This window comes from Pavona decussata, unplaced genomic scaffold (genome assembly GCF_977016875.1).
Source record: "Pavona decussata unplaced genomic scaffold, jaPavDecu1.1 SCAFFOLD_38, whole genome shotgun sequence".
Classification (NCBI taxonomy): Eukaryota; Metazoa; Cnidaria; class Anthozoa; order Scleractinia; family Agariciidae; genus Pavona; species Pavona decussata.
Window position 1 is genome coordinate 3,337,780 of NW_028145460.1, and position 22,493 is coordinate 3,360,272.

A 22,493-nucleotide genomic window follows, 5' to 3' on the forward strand; every position below is an offset into this window, starting at 1 on the left:
TCCTTAATTTTTTTCAGGCCGGCTTTCTTTTCGCAACTTTCTTAAGTTGCGTAAATAACTGCGAGTGTTTTTCTGCTTTCTGCTGTTTCATCTTTCAACTGCAGTTCAAATATATCTTCATTCATTCATATTTATATCAGTACTGAATTCTGTCTCTCCATATTGACATTTTCAATTTTCTGTCAGTTAGTTTATCCCCTACGCAAGCGCCAGGCGGGAGTTCTGTTCGCTGGGTAAAACTTCCTGTTTTGAATATTTCTAACGGAATCTGTGAAAAGAAAACGCCACTTTCAGTACAATTGTGTAAGGGATCTTCGTCTTATTCAAGCATAATGTATACGTCTTCCAAATATCTCCCTTTTTCACTCTCTTATTTTCTTCCTGATAGAAATTATCAAAGAAGAAAAAAAAATTGCCATAAATGCTTACGCTACTGTCTCCCCTTCAAAGTCAACCGACAGTCAGTCATAGACGAGAAAGTGGTTTGGCGCCATGGTTTAATTCTGTAATTCCCAGATCGTTGACAATTTTCTCCATCCAATTGTGATGAATACTCACCTGCCACTTCCAATCCATATCTTTCTTCTTCTCGTATTCACCAATTATACACACAGTGAATCATTTTCAGGGGTAGAGATTGTCTCAGTGCGAGTTTGTTGATCTGCTCTTTCTTGGGAAGTGTGGCTGCAGTACTACTCAAATTCCCAGAAAGGTAGAAAAGAAATAATAGTAACAATTATATCCATGTAAACAAGTTCGGCCGCCGTTAGTGAACTTTATTTTATTGGTCTTTAAAACAGAAAAGTCAAACGGAGTTTCAAATTGAAATTTAAATATTACCACACAAAGAAGTTCGAGCATTAAACGATTTTGCCAGTTTGTGAACTCTTTGTTTTGCATTACTGCCCAACGATACGAGACTAATTAAACGGAAACAAAATGAAAACATTTTATGCCGTATTATGGAAGTTTTGGCAACCACAAAGAATGAAACGATTCCTCTGTTATGAGAAAATTACATGGTGCATCGTGTCCTTCAATAAAACTAAGTGGAGACGAGAGCCTTGTCAAAGTCGTCAAGCACAATTTTGGCCCAAGCCAGTGTACTGTTGCCTTTCGATTTCGAGCTATTTCGTTTGTTTAGAAAAGAAATTAACGTCCCGACGCGACCAGTACGAATCTCGTTTTTGCTTACAACGTGCAAGTTTGTGTGTATGCAATTTTCTTCGTTTAGCGTAAAACCCAGAGCACCCAACCAAAAATAGTTCGAATTTTGCTCTACCAACTTACTTATCAAACCAACTGGGAGCTCAGGTCATATTTTGTGTTCAAATTAAAATTTAAATATTACTACACAAAGAAGTTCGAGCATTAAACGATTTTGCCAGTTCATGAACTCTTTGTTTTGCATTTCTGGCCAACGATACGAGACTAATTAAACGGAAACAAAATAAAAATATTTTATGCCGTATTATAAAAGTTTTGGCAACCACAAAGAATGACAGAATTCCTCTGTTATGAGGAATTTACATGGTGGATTTTGTCCTTTAATAAAACCAAGTGGAGACGAGATACTTGTCAACTCGTCAAGCACAATTTTGGCCGAAGCCAGTGTACTGTTGTCATTCGATTTCGAGCTATTTCGTTTGTTTAGAAGAGAAATTAACGTCCCGACGCCATTAGTACGAATCTTGTTTTTGCTTACAACGTGCAAGTTTGTGTGTATGCAATTTCCTTCGTTTAGCGTAAAACCCAGAGCACCCAAAAAAAAAAATAGTTAAAATTTTGCTCTACCAACTTACTTATCAAACCAACTGGGAGCTCAGGTCATATTTTGTGTTCGTAATATATCCGTGTAGGATGAATAAATTAATTTGACTATATATAACATCTATTTGAACTGCCAGTGTATCATTAAGTAGAAGAAAGGCCCCCGCTACAGTTATTACCACAACTGAACTAAGCAGTTGCCTGAATTTTTTTCAGGCTTTCTTTTTGCAATATTCGAAAGTTGCCTAAATAACTGCAAGCGTTTTTCTGGTTTCTGTTATTTCATCTTTCAACTGCAGTTCAAATATAATTTCATACATTCATATTTATATCAGTACTGAATTCTGTCTCTCCATATTGACATTTTCAATTTTCTGTCAGTTAATTTATTCTCTACGCACTAAGGCGCCAGGCGGGAGGCCTGTTCCCTTGGTAAAACTTCCTGTTTTGAATATTTCTAACGGAATCTGTGAAAAGAAACGCCACTTTCAGTACAATTGTGTAAGGGATCTTCGTCTTAGTCAAGCATAATATATACGTCTTCCACATCTCTCTCTTTTTTTTCCTCTCATATTTTCTTCCTCATAAAAAATTATCAAGGAAGAAAAACAAATTGGTATTAGTGCTTAAGTTAATATCTTCCCTTAAAAGTCATCCGACAATCAACAATAGACGAGAAAGTGGTTTGGTGTCATTATTTAATTCTGTCATTCCCAGATAGATGACAATCTTCTCCATCCAATTGTGATCAATATTCACCTGCCACTTCCAATCCATATCTTTCTAGTTCTCGCATTCACCAATTATACACACAGCAAATCATTGTTCGGGGGTAAAGATCGTCTGTTGATCTGCTATTTATTGTGAAGTGCGGCTGCAGTACTACTCAAGTGCCCAGAAAGGTAAAAGAGCAATATTAATAACAATTTTATCCATGTAAACAAGTTCGGCCGCCGTTAGTAAACTTTAATTTATTGGTCTTTCACACAGGAAAGTTAAATGGAGATTCAAAAGGAAATTTAAATATTACCACAGTAAGAAGTTCGAGCATTAAACCATTTTGCCAGTTCGTAAACTCTTTGTTTTGCATTTCTGGCCAACGATACGAGACTAATTAAACGGAAACAAAATGAAAATATTTTATGCCGTATTATGGAAGTTTTTGCAACAACAAAGAATGAAAGGATTCCTCTGTTATAAGAAAATTACATAGTGCATTGTGTCCTTCAATAAAACCAGGTGGAGACGAGAGCCTTGGCAAACTCGTCAAGCACAATTTTGGCCCAAGCCAGAGTACTATTGTCTTTCGATTTCGAGCCAGTTCCTTTGTTTAGAAGAGAAATTAACGTCCCGACGCGACCAGTACGAATCTCGTGTTTGCTTACAACGTGCAATTTTGTGTGTATGCAATTTCCTTCGTTTAGCGTAAAACCCAGAGCACCCAACCAAAAATAGTTAAAATTTTGCTCTACCAACTTACTTATCAAACCAACTGGGAGCTTAGGTCAAATTTTGTGTTCAAATTGAAATTTAAATGTTACTACACAAAGAAGTTCAAGCATTAAACGATTTTGCCAGTTTGTGAACTCTTTGTTTAGCATTTCTGGCCAACGAAACGAGACTAATTAAACGCAGACAAAATAAAAATATTTTATGCCCTATTATGGAAGTTTTGGCAACAACAAAGAATGAAAGGATTCCTCTGTTATGAGAAAATTACATGGTGGATTGTGTCCTTCAATAAAAACCAAGTGGAGACGAGAGCCTTGTCAAACTCGTCAAGTACAATTTTCGCCCAAGCCAGTGTACTGTTGTCTTTCGATTTCGAGCCAGTTCGTTTGTTTAGAATAGAAATTAACGTCCCGACGCGACCAGTACGAATCTCGTTTTTGTTTACAACGTGCAAGTTTGTGTGTATGCAATTTCCTTCGTTTAGCGTAAAACCCAGAGCACCCAACCAAAAATAGTTAAAATTTTGCTCTACCAACTTATTTAACTAACCAACTGGGAATTGAGGTCATATTTTGTGTTCAAGTTGAAATTTAAATATTACCACACAAAGAAGTTCGAGCATTAAACGATTTTGCCAGTTCGTGAACTCTTTGTTTTGCATTTCTGGCCAACGAAACGAGACTAATTAAACACAAACAAAATGAAAATATTTCATGCCGTATTATGGAAGTTTTGGCAACAACAAATAAAGAATGAAAGGATTCCTCTGTTATGAGAAAATTACCTGGCGCATTTTGTCCCTCAATAAAACCAAGTGGAAACGAGCGCCTTTTCAAACTCGTCAAGCACAATTTTGGCCCAAGCCAGTGTACAGTTGTGTTTTGATTTCGGGCTATTTCCTTTGTTTAGACGAAAAATTAACGTCCCGACGCGACCAATACGAAACTCGTTTTTGCTTGCAACGTGCAAGTTTGTATGTATGCAATTTCCTTCGTTTAACGTAAAACCCAGAGCACCCAACCAAAAATAGTTAAAAATTTTGCTCTACTAACTTACTTATCAAACCAACTGGAATATCAGGTCATATTTTGTGGTCAAATTGAAATTTAAATATTACTACACAAAGAAGTTCAAGCATTAAACGATTTTGCTAGTTCGTGAACTCTTTGTTTTGCATTACTGGCCAACGATACGAGACTAATTAAACGGAAACAAAATGAAAATATTTTATGCCCTATTATGGAAGTTTTGGCAACCACAAAGAATGAAACGATTCCTCTGTTATGACTGAGGAAATTACATGGTGCATGTTTTCCTTCAATAAAACCAAGTAGAGACGAGAACCTTCTCGAACTCGTCAAGCACAATTGTGGCCCAAGCCAGTGTACTGTTGTCTTTCGATTTCGAGCTATTTCGTTTGTTTAGAAGAGAAATTAACGTCCCGACGCGACCAGCACGAGTCTCGTTTTTGCTTATAACGTGCAAGTTTGTGTGTATGCAATTTCCTTCGTTTAGCGTAAAACCCAGAGAACCCAGCGAAAAATAGTTAAAATTTTGCTGTACCAACTTACTTATCAAACCAACTGGTAGCTTAGGTCATATTTTGTGTTCAAATTGAAATTTAAATATTACCACACAAAGAAGTTCGAGCATTAAACGATTTTGCCAGTTTGTGAACTCTTTGTTTTTCATTTCTGGCCAACGATACGAGATTAATTAAACGGAAACAAAATGAAAATATTTTATGCCGTATTATGGAAGTTTTGGCAACCACAAAGAATGAAAGGATTCCTTTGTTATGAAAAAATTACATGGTGCATTGTGTACTTCAATAAAACCAGGTGGAGACGAGAGCCTTGGCAAACTCGTCAAGCCCAATTTTGGCCCAAGCCAGTGTACTATTGTCTTTCAATTTCGAGCTATTTCGTTTGTTTAGAAGAGAAATTAACGTCCGACGCGACCAGCACGAGTCTCGTTTTTGCTTACAACGTGCAAGCTTGTGTGTATACAATTTCCTTCGTTTAGCGTAAAACCCAGAGCACCCAACCAAAAATAGTTAAAATTTTACTCTACCAACTTACTTATCAAACCAACTGGGAGCTCAGATCATATTTTGTGTTCGTAATATACCCGTGTAGGATGAATTAATCTATATGAATATATTAAACATATATTTAAACTGCCAGTGAAAGATTAAATAGAAGAAACGCCCCTGCTGCAGTTATTGCCACAACTTAACTAAGCAGTTGCCTGAATTTTTTTCAGGCTTTCTTTTCGTAACTTTTTTAAGTTGCGTTTTTTGTTATTTCATCTTTCAACTGCAGTTCAAATATATTCTTTTTTATACATTCATATTTATATCAGTACTGAATTCTGTCTCTCCATATTGACATTTTCAATTTTCTGTCAGTTAATTTATCCCCTACGCAGGCGCCAGGCGGTAAGCCTGTTTGCTGGTTAAAGCTTCCTGTTTTGAATATTTCTACTGGAAACTGTAAAAAAAACCGCCACTTTCAGTACCATTGTGTAAGGGATCTTCGTCTTAGTCAAGCATAATATATACGTCTTCCACATATCCCTTCTTTTCCCTCCCTTATTTTCTTTTTCATAGAAATTTTTAAGGAAGAAAAACAAATTGGTGTTAGTGCTTAAGTTAGTATCTTTCCTTAAAAGTCATCCGACAGTCAATAGTAGATGACAAGGTGGTTTGGTGTCATTATTTAATTCTGTCATTCCCAGATGGATGACAATCTTCTCCATCCAATTGTGATCAATATTCACCTGCCACTTCCAATCCATATCTTTCTAGTTCTCGTATTCACCAATTATACACACAGTGAATCATTGTTCGGGGGTAAAGATCGTCTCAGTTCGAGTTTGTTGATCTGCTATTTCTTGTGAAGTGCGGCTGCAGTACTACTCAGATGCCCAGAAAGGTAAAAAAGAAATAATAATAACAATTATATCCATGTAAACAAGTTCGGCCGCCGTTAGTGAGCTTTATTTTCTTGGTATTTAAAACAGGAAAGTCAAACGGAGTTTCAAATTAAAATTTAAAGATTACCACACAAAGAAGTTCGAGCATTAAACGATTTTGCCAGTTCGTGAACTCTTTGTTTTGCATTTCTGGCAAACAATAAGAGACTAATTCGACAGAAACAAATTAAAAATATTTTATGCCCTATTATGGAAGTTTTGGCAACCACAAAGAATGAAAGGATTGCTCTGTTATGAGAAAATTTATAATAAAATTACATGGTGAATTGTGTCCTTCAATAAAACCAAGTGGAGACAAGAGCCTTGTAAAACTCGTCAAGCACAATTTTGGCCCAAGCCAGTGTACTGTTGTCTTTCAATTTAGAGCTATTTCGTTCGTTCAGAAGAGAAATTAACGTCCCGACGCGACCAATACGAATCTCGTTTTTGCTTACAACGTGCAAGTTTGTTTGTATACTATTTTCTTCGTTTAGCGTAAAACCCAGAGCACCCAACCAAAACTAGTTAAAATTTTGCTCTACCAACTTACTTATCAAACCAACTGGGAGCTTAGGTCATATTTCGTGTTTAAAATGAAATTTAAATATTACCACAGTAAGAAGTTTGAGCCGGCATTAAACCATTTTGCCAGTTCGTGAACTCTTTGTTTTGCATTTCTGGCCAACGATACGAGGGTAATTAGACGGAAACAAAATGAAAATATTTTATGCCGTATCATTGAAGTTTGGGCAACCACAAAGAATGAAAGGATTCCTCCGTTATGAGAATATTACATTGTGCATTGTGTCCTTCAATAAAACCAAGTGGAGGCGATAGCCTTGGTGAACTTTTTTTTATTGGTCTTTAAAACAGGAAAGTCAAACGGAGTTTCAAATTGAAATTTAAATATTACCACACAAAGAAGTTCGAGCATTAAACGATTTTGCCAGTTCGTGGACTCTTTGTTTTGCATTTCTGGCCAACGAAACGAGACTAATTGAACGGAAACAAAATGAAAATATTTTATGCCGTATTATGGACGTTTTGGCAACCACTTGTCCTTTAATAAAACCAAGTAGAGCCTTGTCAAACTCGTCAAGCACAAATTTGGCCCAAGCCAGTGTACTGTTGTCTTTCGATTTCGAGCTATTTCATTTGTTTAGAAGAGAAATTAACGTCCCGACGCGACCAGTACGAATCTCGTTTTTGCTTACAACGTGCAAGTTTGTGTGTATGCAATTTTCTTCGTTTAGCGTAAAACCCAGAGCATCCAACCAAACATAGTTAAAATTTTGCTCTACCAACTTACTTATCAAACTTAGGTCATATTTTGTGTTCAAATTGAAATTTAAATATTACCACACAGAGAAGTTCGAGCATTAAATGATTTTGCCATTTCGTGAACTCTTTGTTTCGCATTTCTGGCCAACGATAGGAGACTAATTAAACGGAAACAAAATGAAAATAATTTATGCCGTATTATGCAAGTTTTGGCAACAACAAATAAAGAATGAAAGGATTCCTCTGTTATGAGAAAATTTCATGGTGCATTTTGTCCTTCAATAAAACCAAGTGGAGATGAGAGCCTTGTCAAACTCGTCAAGCACAATTTTCGCCCAAGTCAGTGCACATTTGTCTTTCTATTTCGACTTATTTCGCTTTTTAAGAAGAGGAACGTGCCCGGCGCGACCAGAACGAATCTCGTTTTTGCTTACAAAATGCAAGTTTGTGTGTAGATAATTTCCTCCTTTCAGCGTAAAACCCAGAGCACCCAACAAAAATTGTTAAAACGTTGTTACCTTAAAAAATCTCGCATCAATTTATGACCTCCAAAACGTATATTTTCACAAGTTGACGCAGCTTGATCCGTTCGTTTTCTTTAGCTGAATGTTTTAGGGAACTGAATACTTTTTCTCGAATTTACGAGCTGTTGTTGGCTTTTCAAAATGCCAGCGGGCTTTTTTTCGTAATTTTACCACGTACTTTTTCTCCGAACACAAATGGGATTAATTTTTCAGCGTTGCTAAAGTTTTAAGTGACCTTTCGTCAAAGATAACGCTTTTCTTTCTTTACAATTTAATCCAAATTTCTAACTGAGACGGGTGATGTCTTTTGAACGGATGTTCTTGTTATGTTCTTTCTATATAACCTTGATAATGGCGAGAGATGCACCGAAACGTCGGTTTCTATCACTGATAAGAGACTCGTTAACGGAAACAACATGAAAATATTTTATGCCGTATTATGGAAGTTTTGGCAACCACAATAAATGAAAGGATTTCTCTGTTATGAGAAAATTACATGGTGCATTTTGTCCTTCAATAAAACCAAATGAAGACGAGAGCCTTGTCAAACGCGTCAAGCACAATTTTGGCTCATGCCATTGTACATTTGTGTTTCGATTTCGAGTGAGACTGGTGATATCTTTCGAACTAGTATTCCACCAAAATGAAACTCTTGGACGCACCCGTATAACCGACAAAGCCACATTGTTTAAGAAATCTGAAATTATGGGAGATCTAAACAGTCTGCAAACACTAGCTCGGTAAAATCTACAATCTGGCGCAATGTATTGAAAATATTCTACTTCCTTCAACTAATACTTTAAGCTGGAAAACATTCATAGGTTGGGTTGCCTTTCGATCGTTATTTCGAGGCCGTATGAATTAACCTTGTTTAAAAATGATTTCTGCGGTGAGTGTGTTGTTGCTTGTTTTCTAGTTTATTAACAAAATTTAGTGCAAATTGGGCCGGCTCCTTGTCGGGTTAAAAAATAAACCTATAAAAGCTTCCAGTATAATTTTGGTTTTACCAAATTTATAACGTTTTTAGTCTGAGGCTACGAAATAATGGGCTCACTGATGGTTTGTGTCGTTAGTTTGTAGACTAGCCTCTTAGTGCTTTGGGGACGGTAAAATATAGACCATGCCAGTGACATAGATCGTCGCATTTAACTACATTTTTCCCTTTTTTTTTTCTTCTTCTTCTTCTTCTTTTTCTTCTTCTTCTTCTTCTTCTTCTTCTTCTTCTTCTTCTTCTTCTTCTTCTTCTTCTTCTTCTTCTTCTTCTTCTTCTTCTTCTTTTCTTTTATGCAATTCTTTAATATTATTAATAAACCTAGTGGTGAAGTGATAGATTTCGTCGACAACATATTTATCTTCAGTTCTTCGAGTTGAAGATTTTTGTGGACAACTTGTCGCAGAAGCGCTAGCATACTTAATTTTTAGTTCATTTCTCTTCCATGTGAAAATCAAACTTCACTGGAACGAAATTCTCTGTGGGGACGGAAAAGATACCTCCGACTATTCTTTCTGTAGGAACTCAAAGAATTTTCCATAGCTGAAATGATGAATACAGCATATATCTTTATCATTTTCTAATTGGTCCTTGAACAAATTTCCATTTCATTTATTTTATTTATTTTTTTTTTCTATTCAAGTATGGCAGGTTGTTACTTCTCCATACTTGACTACCTATTCCTCTGTTATCTTTGGGGAGCTTGGCCGGTATGCAGCACTGATGCCCAGCAAGGTGAGAAAACGAGTCTTAATTTATTGCTAATTCCAAACCAAAAGGCGTCATTAGCTGTTTTATATTAGAGGCGTTTACATCGTCTAAGACGTTAGACCTACAGACGCCCGTTTCTCGAACGTTCCGTTAACTTACCTGGCCGTAAAACTATCACTGCATATACAATGTTCTTAGAATCGTTACTGATTATGGAAGCTAAATATTATTTTCTTTATCTTTTGATGCAATTTATTGGCAAAAATCACGCTGAGCTATCACTCTTTGGACATGCAAGAAGTCAAATGGATTTTTGAGCGAAAATTTTAGTTTAGACAGAGTGCAAAATTCGAGATTTCGTCTGTGATCAAGTCTAAATGTTAATTTAACTTGTTTTATTCTGGCACTTAAACTTTCGATCCCAAATATCACTCGTTTCTTTAGATAAAATCTAAAATCATGACGACTTTTTCTGTCTTACATACTGCTGGTTCTTTGACCGATGAGGGTAAAAAGCGAACTGAATGAGTTTGGGGAATGGCATGTGGTATGACGTGCGGAATAACATAATTATGCGAAATACGAGATATGCGGAATGATTTAAATAACTAAATTAACTGAAGAGCGCGTCCTCTTTTCGCGCCAATTTTATAAGAGCAGCAGTTTTTTCGATGTTGCATACTCTAGCCGAATAATAAACGACTAAACAACAGATCTAGGATTAGAAAATAAAGGCCTGGGATGGAAAAAGTCTTATCGCTGGTTAGGAAGTGAGGGTGAAGAAATCGATGAATACTGTTATAGTTTTCTCATTCAAGGAACTCTGAGAAAATCCGTAATAAATTAAATCTCATGTTCACTTTTCTCCTTGCAACTTCGGTTGAAAAAGATATTACTATGACTATGAATATATGAAACATATGTCTGAACTGCGGGTGAAAGATTACATAGAAGAAAGACCCTCGCAGTTATTTACGCAACTTTTAACTGAGCCGTTGCGAAGAAAAAGCCTGAAAAACCTCAACGATGCTCTCAGCATTTGTTTGGACCCTGACCCTAATCACGCGAACATCACACCACATAACGAAAGGCCAATCACAAAGCCTATAAGTTAGAAATCCCTTCGATCTTTCTTTCTTCCTCTCTTTGTCAGAGTATTTTATTCATCCTTTTTTTTTAAACGATGTTTATGACTAAGAACTTTATTTTTTTTCTTAGGGAGCTGTCGAACTATCAAATTTCTGCCACCAAATCATGGATATTACCTGGAGGATCACGTCATTTTGAATCTTACAATTGAATCCAAATTCCGATTATGCGAACATCATTGCCTAATGGAGAGCGAGTGCGTTTCAGTCAACATTGGACCAGTAATTGACAACAAAATGATTTGTGAATTGAGTAATTCGGATCACTTCCAGTATCCGGAAGACGTAATAAAAAGGCCTGGCTGGACATATGGAGCCACTGAGGTATGAGCTGTAGATCTAAAAATATATGTATAAGTGGATATACTATATATAAGTGGACATTCTAACGCTATTGCAGAGAAATGGCAGAGACATTGTACTCCTTTTTTTGAATCGAAATTATATATTGAAATTGTTCAGCTTTGCCACGAGCAAATGAAGCATGTCGCAAGTTTTGGCGCCATTCTTGGTTAGTCATGTGATTGACACTTTTTCCCTGCACTGATATCTATAGTAGGTTTTAACAACATCATTATTTTACACGGGCTGGCATTTATCAAGTAATTATAGCCAGCTGGGTACTATGTATCTCGTTCGTCACTTTATGATTAAATTTGATATTGTGACCTAGCTTGAGAGGATAGGAGCGGTGTGTTACAGGTGTGTTTCTTTTTCCCATCAGAATCTTTGCTCGATTCTCAAACCTTGCATCAACAACGCCAAATGCCTGTTTGGCTACACTGACAAAAAGTACCTCTGTGTATGTGCATCCGGATTTACAGGAGAAAACTGTGAAAAAGGTAAATACTATAAGTTTGGTCAGCTCATGTACTCAGCTTTAATTTGCCTTTCCATTTATATTTAGCTTGTTTCATTGTTCAATTGCGCCTGTAAGCCAGGGTTCTCTGGTGACGGAGGATTATGTTTAGGTACAATTTGCCGTTCTATTCATTTCCCTTGTGGATTGTGTAAAGGTAAATTAGCACTTTGTGGTAATCCCTTAGGTGAAAAACAATAAGCTATTCCAGTTGTAAAACCGGTTCCATTTAATCCTTTTCCAAGCGGTTTAATCTCAATTTTTGTAATTTTACATTCTTCAGATATCAATGAATGCACAACAGGCATCCACGACTGCAGCAAGAATGCATCCTGTGTCAATACCCCTGGATCTTTCAATTGCACCTGTAATCCGGGGTTCACTGGCGATGGACGATTATGTTCAGGTACAATTTGCCGTTCTTTTCATCTTTTTAGATTATTGTGTTGAAGTAATTTTGAAGTTTAGTTTTCAGGAAAAAAAAATCAATTAGCTATTCCAGTTGTTGAACCAGTTAATTTAATCCTTGTCCAAGTGATTTCATCTCGATTCTGTAATTTTACATTTTTCAGATATCAATGAATGTGCAAAAGGCATCCACGACTGCAGCAAGAATGCATCCTGTGTCAATACCCCTGGATCTTTCAATTGCACCTGTAATCAGGGGCTCAATGGTGATGGACGATCATGTTTAGGTACATTTTACCGTTCTATTCATTTTTGGAGGTTATTGTTGTAAGGTAAATTTGGCGTTGAGCAATTTGTAATCCTTCAACGAAACAAAAAAATGATTGGCTATTTCAATTATTAAACCAGTTGCATTTGTTCTTTGTCGAAACGGTTAAATCACTTTTTGTCATTTCTTATTGTTTTAGATATTGACGAATGCACTAAAGGAATACACGACTGCAGCGAAAATGCATCCTGCCTGAATACCCATGGATCCTTTAATTGCACCTGTAAGCCGGGGTTCACTGGTGACGGACGCTCATGTTCAGGTAAAACTTTGTTGTTTTATTCTCTTTGGTAGTCTCTTTCTGGTCTTTGTTTTTTGCCAGGTTTTAATCTCCTGGTCAAATCGCAAAATGTAGCAATTTTTGGCCGAATTCAACGATTGTGTAAAGTAAGAAAGTAAGATAACCTAAGAAAAATATGTTCCAACAAAGTTAGGTTGTATTCGAAGTGTAACATTTTGTTACGCTTAATTTCACGTTGAGAACATGTGAGAACCGATCTTGGGTAATGTCCTCTATCAAGGCTTTAAATTTATTTCACGTGATGGTAATTGTTGGCTAAATAAACATGCTTTTATTCTTCGTTACTTGCCGTATTTTCGTTTTGTTTTGTTTTGTGCTGAGCGTTGTCGCACGTCGTTGAATGGAATTTAACCTGGCACTGTTCCGTGATAAAAGAAAACAGAAAACAAGTAATAATAGCGCCAACAAGTCTAGAGGTCGCTTAAAGTGTTTTAAGAACATATGTTGAATTCCGTAGCATTTTGTATTATTGGCTTTAGGCTGAATCAAACTTGTAACTGCAGTCCAGAGCCGGTATTACTGTTAGCAGCCTGGGCTGAGTTGCTCGAAGCATGGTCAGCACTAACCATTGGTTAAGAGGTATTAAAACCTATAGGTTGTCATAGCATTTAACCCGGGTTAGCGCTAACCATACTTCGAGCAACTGGGCCCTGTTTGGTAGGGATTAGAAAGGGGAGTGGCAGAGATGAAGTGGAGGACAAGACAAGTCTGTGAAAAGATTGTGGCACACAAAGTGATGAAGAAGGAAAGGAACACTTTTCGCTTTTCTCCGCGCTCAATTTCTCTTGTCTCTCCCTTTTCTGGTGCTTGCCACACAGGCGTATACCTGTAGCGTAAGAAAATGTTCTTTCGAGTAACAGGAGTGGCTCAGCACTGGAAAAGTTGGTATATCATTTTGTATGATAACATTGGGATGACCTTAATATTTGGCTCGTCTTGGGTTATACGTTAGTTGAGAAGCTTTTGGTTACAATCCACGGCCTAGTTGTTCGAAAGCCGATTCAGTAACGCTGATTCCCGATTAAAAGCTAATTGAGGTTTGTATCTCGCTCGTTACAGCGGTGATTATAAGAGACTTTTTAAAAGCATCGATGACGGGAACGGCAACGGCGACGGAGAAACCGAGGAAAGACTGAGGAGAGGACGCGGTTGCGTCGCGAAATTGGAAGCAATTAAGCAGGTGCAATGCGACGACAACTTCCCTCGAAGAGGATTAAATAGGATGAGCGCTTCCCATTCACCAAAAATTATATTCGATTTGAATTTTCGGAAATTTCGGTCGGTTTCCACTTTTCGGGAACAGCTGAGAAGGTTGTCCTAAATTTTCGAAAATCTTTTCCGGAAAAGATGCTGTTCCATTCGATTCCCACCCGAAATTTTCGAAAATTTCGTCGGATTGAAAGCACCCATCAAGTCTTCATTAAAAGAAGTCAGAAATCGATTTTAATAATGAAATAACCGATGAAGAATTTTTACTGCTGTTAACGAGAACGTGTTTGTCGGAGTTGCAGTTTTCCGATGTAGACAATTCAGCCCATTTGATATATTTTTAGGTCGTAATAAAAATCACCGATATAACTAGAAATAGCAACTAGATTAACATTTATTTACTTCAAATGTTCTGCATCGAAGGCTGGGATTTCAAGAAACGCTTTAGCAGTGCGAGCACGCGTGAGAATTTCGTTATCTTTACATCTAAAAATTTGAACTGAAACCTACGATATGACACAGTGGTTTGTGGTCTGGATGCTATTTTTGAGCAACATAGACTGTTTATTTTTCTCCAGCTTAAATGTAAATTAAAAGTTCTAGTGTGTCTCGTTTTTAATAAGAAAAAGTAATGTTACACTGATGTTAGAGAGAAACATTGATAATTAGTGTCAGACTCGCAAGTCATTTCTAATTTTGCAGGCATCGTCACTAGCTTTCTGTTTTGAAACAGCCGACTGATGAAGTTATTATAGTTTCGGAAAAAATAAAACAAAAACTCAACGCGTAATTTGCCTACAGTATCCTTAAGTGCCAAGCGATATTAAAAATATCATTTTTTCGGGGCGAAACGGAGGTAAAATATGTGAAATGGTACTCATGTTTTCGGGCAACGCCAAACGAAGCTTTCTCACGTCGGGCCCCGGAGAAGAACGTCTAGATATTTCCCGCCAGACATGCACAATGTGACATTTGGGTTTTCCCTCACAATCTCACGTCGCCGTTGCCGTTCCCGTCGTCGATGCTTAAAGTCTCTTATATTGGCGTGAACACCTAAAATATGTCTGGAATGTTTATTCTGTTGTAACCAATCACAGGCGAGATCTTCACACCACAGAAACCACTGGCAACGAACGGCTTCTTTTCAGTCACGGAACAAATTATACTCGTTTTGTTTTAACATTCAATCTATTTACAAATAAGCAATTGCTTTTCCTTCCTATTTGTTTACCCTTTGTGCTATAATAGCGAAGAATACAGGTTTGAGCGATTTTGAAATAAATTACAAAGCCAATGTGCCGGGCCGGACTTTTTGTAACGATCGAAATCGGTAGTTAGGCCTGATCGCAAGTTACAATGTGTCAAGATAAGCCGCTAGAGGTTTCTGATTTCCATCGCTTCGCGGCTATTGCAGCAAGCATAAACACTTTTTTGCTAGGTGAGGGAGAGTTACTATTTTGGTAATTTGTTTCTTTTGGTAGCTAATGTAGGGTGAGTCACGTGAGGGAGAATCGACATGGCCAAATCTACGACATGGGGAAACCTTATCTTCAAGTAATCTCGGAAAACGTTTTAGATCTTCACAACAACGGTTTGTCAATCAGAGAAATAAGCGCTCAAGCACGAGTTAGTACCGGATTTATTACGAAAGTCATAAAGAAATACAATGAAAACAATCATTCTGTCCCGCGAAGGGCTCTAAGTGGACGTAAGGAGTCAGTTCTAACTGAAAATGTGTGCTCTTACTTGGAATTTGAAAAGCTCAGTATGCAGGCCAAGCTTGTATAGTAACGAGCTACAAAGGACAGTATCGGTTGGATGGTGTCTGTTTACCGGGCGAAATACCGTCAAATATATCCGTGAGAAGTTTTTTCAACAAGGAACTCATAATGACTAAAACTGAAATCACGTGACTAGACAAACAAAATCAGAGGCAAATGCCAGACATCTTTGACAGCTGTCAACAAGTCTAATTTTATTTCCCGTAACTAAAAAAGGCATGTGGTAAAACATGGACTGGAGTGGAGTGGACTGGATTTGTAAAACATGGACTGGATTGGTAAGAGGTGGATTGGTAAAAGGTGGACTGGTAAAACGTGGATTGGTAAAACGTGGATTGGGAAAACAAGAAATGAAACAATAAACTTTATTTTGTTTGCAGATCCTTTTCCTTCTCTTTTTATCTTGATTATCCATACAGTGATCCGATCAAACAATGTCAATGGTATACATTCCAAATAATTCATTCTTTACTTTTACTATTAATTCACTTCAACATTAACTGTAACGAAATCATAATAAGCAGTAATTCCTTAGTTTTCTTTATATTGTATCAGAACGTAAATGCAATATTTCCGCATTAGTTCAACGACAACAACAACAAAAAAAGAAACGCTGTTAACACTGTTGAATCAACAAAAGTTTTACAATAATGTCCAAACGTTCGGCCTAGTAACGAAACAACAGCAACAATAAATGTAAATGTGACGCTGGTCACCTCGCTAAACCTAATACAAGATGATGAAATACCTAATACATGATGATGCTCCCCTGATTCGACAGGTGATCTAAAAAACCGTAAGGTTATACTCTTCAGCTTAGTAGCTGTGAACTAAAGTTAGCGCGATTTTTTTTGCATCAATTTTTTTTAAGATCGTAATCGTAACCTCTTGCAGGTGCAAAAAAATCTGTGATAGAAACGCTTTTAACAAACGTTGTTCATTACTTGCTTAATATTTACATATATGTCTCGATGACAACACAATGCTCCTCGTCGGTGCATTTCGCCAAATAAACAGATCCAAATGTGCCACTCCCTATCTCTTCCTTTATGCATATTGTATTCCATCTAAACTCTGGCAAAGAAAACTGCCGTCTTCGCTTTTTAATAGAAAGAGATGGAAGCTTGAAAGCCGCCATCTCGATCACGAGCGCGCCGTGAAGCTTTCGCGCCAAAATTTAAATTATGCAAAATTAAATTGGTCAAAGGTCAAAACATTCATTCCAGCCGTACTATTTATGGATGCATGTATCAGTGGTTTTCACTGTCACGCCATCAAAAATAAATTCGAAACCATTTCATGAAAAAAGCTGATAAATTCAAATGTTATAAAATGGTAATAAATAAACAACATCTCCAAGTCTCAGTTCTGTTGTTTCGTTACTAGGCCGAACGTTTGGACATTATTGTAAAACTTTTGTTGATTTAACAGTGTTAACAGCATTTCTTTTTTTGTTGTTGTTGTCGTTGAACTAATGCGGAAATATTGCATTTACGTTCTGATACAATATAAAGAAAACTAGGGAATTATTGCTTATTATGATTTCGTTACAGTTAATGTTGAAGTGAATTAATAGTAAAAGTAAAGAATGAATTATTTGGAATGTATACCATTGACATTGTTTGATCGGATCACTGTATGGATAATCAAGATAAAAAGAGAAAGAAAAAGATCTGCAAACAAAATAAAGTTTATTGTTTCATTTCTTGTTTTACCAATCAACGTTTTACCAATCCACGTTTTACCAATCCACCTTTTACCAATCCACCTCTTACCAATCCAGTCCATGTTTTACAAATCCAGTCCACTCTACTCCAGTCCATGTTTTACCACATGCCACTAAAAAACGCGTACGTTGCAGGTGCGTGGGAGAATTGCTCTTAATTCTTTTTCAGAAGAGTTCTGAAAAATACGGAAATGTCAGAAGTAAAACAGTGGCTTATGTAAATTGGAATACCAGGAATAGAAAGATTGGCGGATGAATTTGAATCCCGGGGGTTTTCGACTCACAAATCCTTACATTATCTTCAAGACGGCGATCTCGACTATACATTCCCGTCGCCGAAACGTTTGCCTCTCGCGGAGAAGCGAGCACTGGACCACGAACTGCGACAACTTAAGCTTATTAAATCACAAGAACCTGGCAGTACTGCACATTTAATGCCGAAGCAATTGCAGTTTAGCTGGTAAAGAACCACAAACTTGGCCAGCCGAAGGAGAGACGGCAACTGCACCAAACTCAAGCAGTACTACTACACGCAAAATCGATTCTCCTCTAGACCGCCGTAACCAAGAGCTTGTTGAAAATCTCAGTTTTTTGGAGGCACATATTTCAAGTGCAGAAGACCATTTGGCAAAGCTTAAAGGCGAAAATGATTTACCGCAAAACGATTCCCGCGGAAAAATTTGCAGTCACTGTCATCAGTGTGGCCATAACAGGAACAATTGCCGCGGAATTGCATGTGATTCTCACACTAAATGTAATTTGAAAGACAAACATCCAGAACTGGGAAAATCAATCAGTGAAACTTAAAAAATTCTAACCGTGCTAAGAAAAAATAAGGAAACGGCCAAGTAATCTCTGAAACAATTTATGTTAACAGGTTCAGCGATCGCGCGGGAATTTTTTTGCCGTATTGAATCCACGCGTGAAACGTCTGAATCCAGTAAAATATCTGAATCGTCAAGAGCTTGATAAAGATCTGCTTTACCTTAAGAAGGCCGAATACAGTTTTTTAGTGTACAGTTGTAAGAAGACGTTATTTGGAAACTATGTATTTCTGGACGCCCAAAATTGGTATGGGGTAAGACTAAGTAAGAAGAAATGTATTTTCGTACGCCTTGTTGAGCTAAGTACCGTTTCCATGGCAACGCAGCGAACAATAAAACGTCCATAAATAGTAGGTTTCCTTTATTTTTAGAAAATGCACTTATTAGATTTTTTTCATTTTTTGTATCCAGAAAAGCACACAAAACACTGACACAGTTGCACTACTTTCATGTAATTTTAACAGAGAGATCTCCTGTAAATATTGATTTTGCATCTTACTGTTTTGTGAAGATACCCTCTGTTAGATTTAGATTTCTCTTTGTAGGCGAGTTACGCTTTTAGGGAACTATTTTCATGCCAAATGTCACAAAATTCTAATGAGCGGTTCCTTAGAAAACAGTTCATTTCCACGAAAACAACCAGTCACAATTGTTTGGTCTAATGCGCATGCGTGGCTTTAATTGGGTTTCATGGCAAAGATGAAAAGGATGCAAAAGGTCTTGGTGAATGATTTTTTTGCTCGGAAAGAAAAGAAAAAGAGTCCAGAAACGAGAAACTTAGTTATTTAGGATCAAAACTTAACTTTATTATTCATTTCATGTGAAATTGAGGGATCACTTTATCGACCGCCGTATTTGCGTACCACAACCCTAGCGCGCGCTTAATAGCGTCACTAACAGAATCTGTAAAGCGCGCGCAAACTGTGTTCGGCCACCTTAATAAAGCGCTTGAAAATAATATACCACCGGAATCAGAGGATTGGCGCTTACCTTACCTGATTGACTCCTGTAAAGGACAAGTAAGTTCTTTCAAGGAAAGTGCTGCGCTAATTCTCATTTCTTCGCCTGCTAATCCTCCCGAAAATTCATTTTATAATGGTTTCAGTGTAAACAACGGGGCAAATTCAAGTGTGTCAGTAAACAGTTCAGTAAGATTCCACCCATATCAATTGTAATTCTTAGGCTTATAACACCCCGGTGTAACAACTATATGTTAAAAATATTTTGTATATCATTATGTAGTTTTAACTTTCACTTGGAGCGGAGATACGTCGGCCAAGGACATAAACGTTGTGTTTTTACACTAGAATAGGCGAAAGTGTTGCAGTTACTTTTTTTTCTGTCACCCTACAAAGTACATGTTTCGTCGTCTCATACGTGTAACTTAGCAAGGTTATAAGGAAGGTTATAATAAAGTTGAAATTCGAGAGTTGTTTATGTCGAATTCTTCTTAGAAAAATTTTTTCAGATATGAATTGACCATCGCGTTGGCTTTAAATTATTTTTTTTTAATCGAACGATGAACTGGATGCGGCCCTCGGCACTGATCTTGGGGAACAGCGGTGTTTTAAATTCCTAATAAGACAGCTTGTATCTCAAACAAAACGAAAATGATTTGTTCCGTGACCGATGGGAAACCGTTCGTTGCCTATGGTTTCTGTGGTGTGAAGATCTCGCCTGTGATTGGTTACAACACAATAAACTTTCCAGACATATTTTACTGGTGTTCACGCCAATATAATCACTGCTGTAAAAATGTTTTTAAAAGCTGACTTTTAGCTAAAGGTTGAGAAAAGTCTAATATTAAAAGCTGAAGGGCAAACATGTTTTGGAAAAATGCTTTTTCTTTAGTTATTAAACTCGAATCAAACTTCACGTTAACCCAGGATTAGTTTAATAATCTGCTTGTAGACGAGAATCGCCGTTTCCAATTTTTGCCGGGACCGTATTTTGGTTTTAGTGGTTAGCTTCCTTGTACATAGTGGGGATGGTCACTTATGTTTTAATTATAAAAGGAATAATTCATCGTCTTGTTTTCCAAGATGTACGTTTGTGTTTAGGTCATTTTTCCCGTTCCCTCCATTTCATCCTTGAATGATCATTTTACGTTGATTATTTCCTTGTCCTATAGACTTTTAAATGATTGAAGGCACTTTTGTTTTTCTTTTCACCTAAGATTGTTCCAGTAGTTTGTCTCTCTTCGAAAAATATCAAGATCTTCCGACCAGAGGAGCACGCGCTGTTGAACAGTTCAGAATTAATGGGAGTCTTTTCCTCGCCTTCGCCAACTTTTTCGGTGATCAAAACGGACATCAGACGAGCTCTTCCATCTACAAACTGAACGATTCAACTGGAAATTTCTCTCATTACCAATCCATAAACACCAAAGGAGGACGTCATCTCGAATATTTCACGATCGCCGACAAACATTATCTTGCTGTTGCCAACCGCTACAATGGCGTTAAAAGCCGCCTGAACTCGGTCATTTACCAGTGGGATGGACAACAGTTTGTTGTTTTCCAAAACCTTACAACAAATGGAGCAACCAACTTTCATTTCTTTCAAATGTTGTCGGAAATGTTTCTCGCCGTTACGAGTTCTACTAGTGCAAACTCAATCATCTACAAATTGGAAGTAAACCAGTTTAAAAAGTTTCAGAAGATAGAAACCACGCAAGCGATGGGGAGCACGGCATTTGTAATAAACAATGAAACTTTTATAGCTTTTGCAAACCATTTAAGACTCGGAAAATATTATTCTGTCCAATCTCCTGTATACAAGTGGTCAGTCAAACTGAAACACTTTGTTAAAGTGCAGACTCTACAGACATATGGCTGCCGCGGTGTGAAGTCCTTTATCCACAACGATGAGACATTCCTCACCTTTGCAAATGAAAGAAAAAAGGCAAGTTCCAACATTTTTTCGTTCATTTACAAGTGGAATGGCAGCAGGTTCGTCCATTTCCAGTCCATTCCCACTCGTGGAGCCAGAGCCATGCATCCATTTGAGATCTGCCACGAAACGTACCTTGGTGTGGCCAACTCGAAGGGTTTTTCAGATGTGTATCAGTTCAAAGTATCACAATTCGTGAAATACCAAGAAAAGTTAACTTATGGAGCGTATGATATGAAGTCATTTGAGTACAAAGGTCACATTTACCTGGCAATTGCAAAGGAAGAAAAAGACGGGGGATACAACACCAACAGTGAACTGTATAAATGGATCTACAAATAACTGTTTCTGAGGTTTGGAGGGAAAGGAACTACGTTAAGCCAACAATTACAAACACGCCAAAAACTCGAAAAAGATTTACTTAAATCAAAAATATGTATCAAACATAAAGCACGATAGGATATAAAGTTGTGAGAAACAAGTACAACTTTGCAAAGATAGTGTTAACATTATAAAGCTTAGTTTACATGCAGCTTATTTATATTATCAGTAAACATTGTAATTTTCGTTACTACAATGGTTGCTTACCCTGTAGGGTACTTGACTCGTTTAGTCACACGTCAAAGGGGAGCATACCACCAGACTTTTTTTTTAGCGAGGAAATCAGATTTCAGAAAAGGACTGAAAGGTTACTAAGAAGGCCTGAGAATATCTAGACAAATACCTTTTTTATTTAATGATGATTTCACTGAGCTTTAGAGGTAATTGAAGGGATGGTGCAGAAGGCGGCTAGGATCTAAAGAAAACATTGATTAGTTTTTGTTTTTCCTCGCTGGCGTTAGTTGATTGCTGTCTTACACATATTTAGTGGCCATTTAGCAACTCCTTAATCTCGTTACAGGTTAAATAACTTTTAGCTTTTTAAAGCTAAAAAGTTATATTACCTGTAACGAGATTATTTAAAAATCAGAGCCGTAACAGCTTTTCTCGGATTAAGGGTCAGAGGGGTGAGACTGGGCGTGTTTACCATTTACATTGGAAACCCACTTGTATACAAGTAGTCAGGAAACAGCTTTTCCAAAGTACAGGAGCTTCCAACAAATGGAGCAGCTGATGTGCAGTTTTTTGACATCAACGGCAACAAATTCCTTGCCTTTGCTAGCTCGATGCCTGGAGGGAATTTCGAAAGCGACTCGTTACTTTACAAGTGGGTTTTCTTTATTTTTTTCTTTTCCCAGGGTAATTAACGCAGTAATCTGCTTGTAGACGAGAATCGCTTCCAACTTTTGCCAGGACTGTATTTTGGTTTTAC

General features: G+C 37.3%; 2 protein-coding genes across 2 annotated transcripts in view; both read left to right on the forward strand.

The window, feature by feature from the left end:
* Positions 1-22,493, forward strand: part of LOC146483646 (uncharacterized) — a 63,338-nt gene that overhangs the window by 40,576 nt on the left and 269 nt on the right. The window lies entirely within an intron of this gene.
* On the forward strand, positions 658-21,523 carry LOC146483649 (uncharacterized). The gene is made up of 8 exons (XM_085105602.1): positions 658-712; positions 9,638-9,729; positions 10,924-11,177; positions 11,578-11,695; positions 11,996-12,118; positions 12,285-12,407; positions 12,588-12,710; positions 20,466-21,523. Exons 2-8 carry the CDS (start codon positions 9,639-9,641, stop codon positions 21,521-21,523), a joined length of 1,890 nt encoding a protein of 629 aa, XP_084961728.1. The 5' UTR covers positions 658-712; position 9,638.